Genomic DNA, 4,287 nt, shown 5'->3' with positions numbered 1-4,287 from the left:
TCAGCTCAAGGCGAGCGCTCTACCACTTGAGCTACTGCGCCACTTCCAGTTTTCTGGTGGTTTATTGGAGATAGGAGTCTCACGGTCTCTCCTGCCTGGGCTGGCTTTGAACCTCGATCCTCAGATCTCAGCCTCCTGAGTAGCTAGGATTACAGGCGTGAGCCACCAGCGTCCGGCAAGGCTGTTCTTTTTCATCTATGTAATAATGTTTCTTTTTCTTTTCCTTCCTTCCTCCTCCTTTTCTTCCTCCTTTTTTAGTGTTGGGATCAAACCCAGAGCTTTGTACAGACTACCACTGAGCTACAGCCCCCAGCTCAGGACCAGGCTTTTAATAATGTTTCCTAATTTAAAAAATGAAAATGAGGTAATGATTCCTGCCTCAGAGTCAAATGAGGTAACTCAGGTGGAAATCATGTTGTAATGGAAACTATGACTGAAATGTTAGCTATAAATGAGCGTAACATGACAGGGATCCTGTCCCAACTAGAGCTAGGACTAGATCCTAGTCCTCTCCAAGCTAGAGCTGTCACTGTTCTTAGGGATCCTGTTGCTGGGAGGACAGACTTCCCAACTATTAGAAAATGTTTGTGGGAGCCGGGCACCCGTGGCTCACTTCTGTAATCCTAGCTACTTAGGAGATTGAGATCTGAGGACCAAGACTCAAAGCCAGCCTGAGCAAGGAGTCTGTGAGACTCTTATCTCCAATTAGCCACCAGAAAACAGGAAGTGGTGCTGTGGCTCAAGTGGTAGAGTACTAACCTTGAGCTGAAGAGCTGAGGGAGACAACGTGCAAGCCCAGAGTTCAAGCCCCATGACCGACCAAAAAAAAAAAGTTTGTGGGAACTTAATCACATGAAGTTCAGAAACCCTTAATATATGAAGCCCAGGAATCTTACAAAGGAAGACCTAAACCCTGACCTCAACTATGATACGCACATAGGTTCCTGAAAGAGAAAGCAGAAGAGGCAAATAAGGGAGGGCAGGAAAGAATTTTGCATGCGGAAGAAAACGCAGAAGGATTCTGGCCACGACGCCCATTGTGAACAGCAAGGGCATTCAGGCATTCCAGGCAGGTGAGAGGCCACACTATACTACCTTTACTACCCTAGTCGGCAGAGAGCTTTGGATAGTTGGGAGAAGAACCTTTGGAGGGGTGAAGCTTTAAAAAGGGAATGAGGTAAAAAAAAAAAAAAAAAGGGAATGAGGTTTCTCATTTAGCCAGACAGATCGAGGTCTAAGCATGGTGCAGGATAGGTTTAAGTGTCTGGAGACAGAAGCATGTGCAGCAGACAGATTGGCAATGGTATAATAAAAGTAGCTAATATTTAATGATACTTTTCACTTATTTTTTAAACTCAGCTTCTTCCCACCCCCATTTGCCAAGCAAACACTCCACCACTTGGTCCATGCCCCCAGTCCCACTCATTTAACTCTACAAACAAGAAGAAAGGGAATACTAACTGTCTCTCATAGCCCTCTCACAGGAGCTGAATGGACAGAGTTAGAAGTAATTTGCTTTCTGCTGGTAAAGTGGGAAAGCAAAGAATTCAAACCCAGGCTCCAGAGGCCAAACATGCTTCCATATTAGTACTTCCGGTTTGTTGTGGTATAATGAGCAGAGGGTTATCGACAAAATACCCCCTGGCTATGAATGCTTACTAGCAAGTCCAGAATATTACTAGTAAAGACAATAATTTTACTGAGAAAAAGTAGAATATGTTTCTATTAAAACTACATATTTATTGATATATCTCTAAGATACACTATCAAGTAAAAAGCATAGTATAAAATTGAATAGGGAATACTCTGTATATAAAAGGACAGAGGGCTGGGAATGTGGCTTAGTTGGTAAAGTGCTCACCTAGCATGCATGAAGCCCTGGGTTTGATTCCTCCGTACCACATAAACAGAAAAAGCTGGAAGTGTCTCTGAAGCTCAAGGGGTAGAGTGCTAGCCTTGAGCAAAAGAAGCTCAGGGACAGAGCCCAGGCCCTGAGGTCAAGCCTCAAAACTGGCAAAGAAAGAAAGAAAGAAAAAGAAAGAAAGGAAGGAAGGAAGGAAGGAAGGAAGGAAGGAAGGATTTATTTACTTAGTGCTGGTACTGGGGCTTGAACTCTGGGCCTGAGTGCTATTCTTTAGCTATTTTGCTCAATGCTAGCACTCTGCCACCTGAGCTACACCTCCATTTCTGGCTTTTTGGTGGTTAATTGGAGTTGAGAATCTCATGTACTCATGTACTTTCCTGCTTGGGTTGGCTCTAAACTGAGATCCTCAGATCTCAGCTTCCTGAGTAGTTAGGATTATAGGCACAAGCTATCAGCAAAAGGCTGGTTATTTTTACATTTGTCTATTTTTTTTTTGGTCGGTTGTGGGGCTTGAACTCTGGGCCTGAGCGCTGACCCTGTGCTCTTCAGCTCAAGGCGAGCACTCTAACTCTTGAGCCACAGTGCCACTTCTGGTTTTCTGGTGGTTTATTGGAGATCAGAGTCTCACGGACTTTTTTTTTTTTTGTCAGTTATGGGGCTTGAACTCTGGGCCTGGGTGCTGTCCCTCAGCTCTTCAGCTCAAGGCCAGCACTCTACCACTTGAGCTACAGTGCCACTTCCGGTTTTCTGGTGGTTTATTGGAGATAGGAGTCTCATGGTCTTTCCTGCCCTGCCTGGCTTTGAACCTCGATCCTCAGATCTCAGCCTCCTGAGTAGCTATGATTACAGGTGTGAGCCACCAGCGCCTGGCTCTCATGGACTTTTCTGCCTGGGCTGGCTTTGAACTGTGATCCTCAGATCTCAGCCTCCTGAGTAGCTATGATTACAGGTGTGAGCCACCAGCACCTGGCTCTCATGGACTTTTCTGCCTGGGCTGGCTTTGAACTGTGATCCTCAGATCTCAGCCTCCTGAGTAGCTAGGATTACAGGCATGAGCCATTGGCGCCCGGCTTTGTCTATTCTTATTTAATAGCTGTACCAAGGAGTTTCAATTTCAGAAGTCAGGATGACTATAATGTATTTGATCAATGTCACGCCCTTCCTTGTTCTCCCCATCTCTTCTTGTCCCATAGTTCAATTTTTATATAATAAATGACTTCATTTGTTCACCCTTCCTCCCTCCATTCATGTTCTTCCTCTTAGCCCCAGAACATGTTTCAACTTCTGGTATTCATTGTGATACAGTTTGTTACTTGAACAGAGCAGTTACATAATTGGATTCCTCCCTTAAGTATAACATTTTTTAGTCAAGTTGTGTATATACACATATGATGACATAAATGTCATCATGTATGTTTGTATTCCACATATGAGAGAAACTGTGGTTTTGTCTCTCAGAATTTGACTTACTTCATTTAACGTTTTCTAGGTCCATCTATTGTCCTGCAAATGACATATTATTTTTCTGATAGATGAGTAAAATTCCATTGAATACATTCATGTTCCATATTTTGATTATTTTATTTTAACAGTGGGATAATTTATAAATAAGCATGTTGGGGCTGGGAAGGTGGCTCAGTGGTAGAGCACTTGCCTTGCATGCATGAGGCCCTGGGTTCGATTCCTTAGCACCACATAAGCAGAAAAAAAAAAAGCCAGAATTGGCACTGTGGCTCAAGTGGTGAGTGCTAGCCTTGAGCTGAAGAGCTGGACAGTGCCCAAGAGTTCAAGCCCCACGACCGACCAAAAAAAAAAAAAAGGAGGGGGGCTGGGAGTGTGGTTCAAGAGGTATAAAAATATATGTGCACATGTGCACACATACGTATCACAAGATTTAAAAAATTCTTATTTACAAAAATAATATACCCTTACCTTGTTTGGTGAATAAATATCATCTTAAAATAGTTAGAAAAAGCAGCAAGCACGGCTCTGTGGGCTTTGAAGTACACATCTCCAATAGCAACTGTGCAATCACAGAGAAAACCAAATTCTCGCTGCATGTTCAACTGCTGTAGAAGGACAAGGCTATGGCTGGTATTATCCATTGTGACTCTGAAAAAAAGAGCAACATAAACATACATATGTTTGGATGTATCTATATAATTTTATATAAAATTCATTATAAACCAAGAATACCTAAGTACCATAAACCAAGGAGACCTAAATTTAAATGAAATTATTCAATAATTTTAAAAGTGTTAATTTACCTCAAACTTAGCTAACATTACATTTTCCCCCTTATGACAACTGATACAAACTGCTAAGCCGTCAATTACGGACTGTTTCAGCATAGTAAGAAGGTAGCTTAATATAAGTGAAACACTAGTGAAAGGAAGGCCTGTTCTTTTTTTTTTGGGGGGGGG

The 4,287-nt window shown here is 42.5% G+C and overlaps 1 protein-coding gene across 1 annotated transcript in view; it reads right to left on the bottom strand.

The window, feature by feature from the left end:
- Zbtb25 (zinc finger and BTB domain containing 25) overlaps positions 1-4,287 on the bottom strand; it is a 41,511-nt gene that overhangs the window by 24,423 nt on the left and 12,801 nt on the right. Inside the window, exon 2 of the mRNA XM_013015207.1 lies at positions 3,797-3,976. Coding sequence (XP_012870661.1) covers positions 3,797-3,969 — 173 coding nt within the window. The 5' untranslated portion in view covers positions 3,970-3,976. The remainder of the gene's footprint in view (positions 1-3,796; positions 3,977-4,287) is intronic.

This window comes from Dipodomys ordii, unplaced genomic scaffold (genome assembly GCF_000151885.1).
Source record: "Dipodomys ordii isolate 6190 unplaced genomic scaffold, Dord_2.0 Scaffold2, whole genome shotgun sequence".
NCBI lineage: Eukaryota > Metazoa > Chordata > Mammalia > Rodentia > Heteromyidae > Dipodomys > Dipodomys ordii.
The sequence above is the reverse complement of the archived record's forward strand: the minus strand, read 5'-3'. Positions and strand labels throughout refer to the sequence as shown.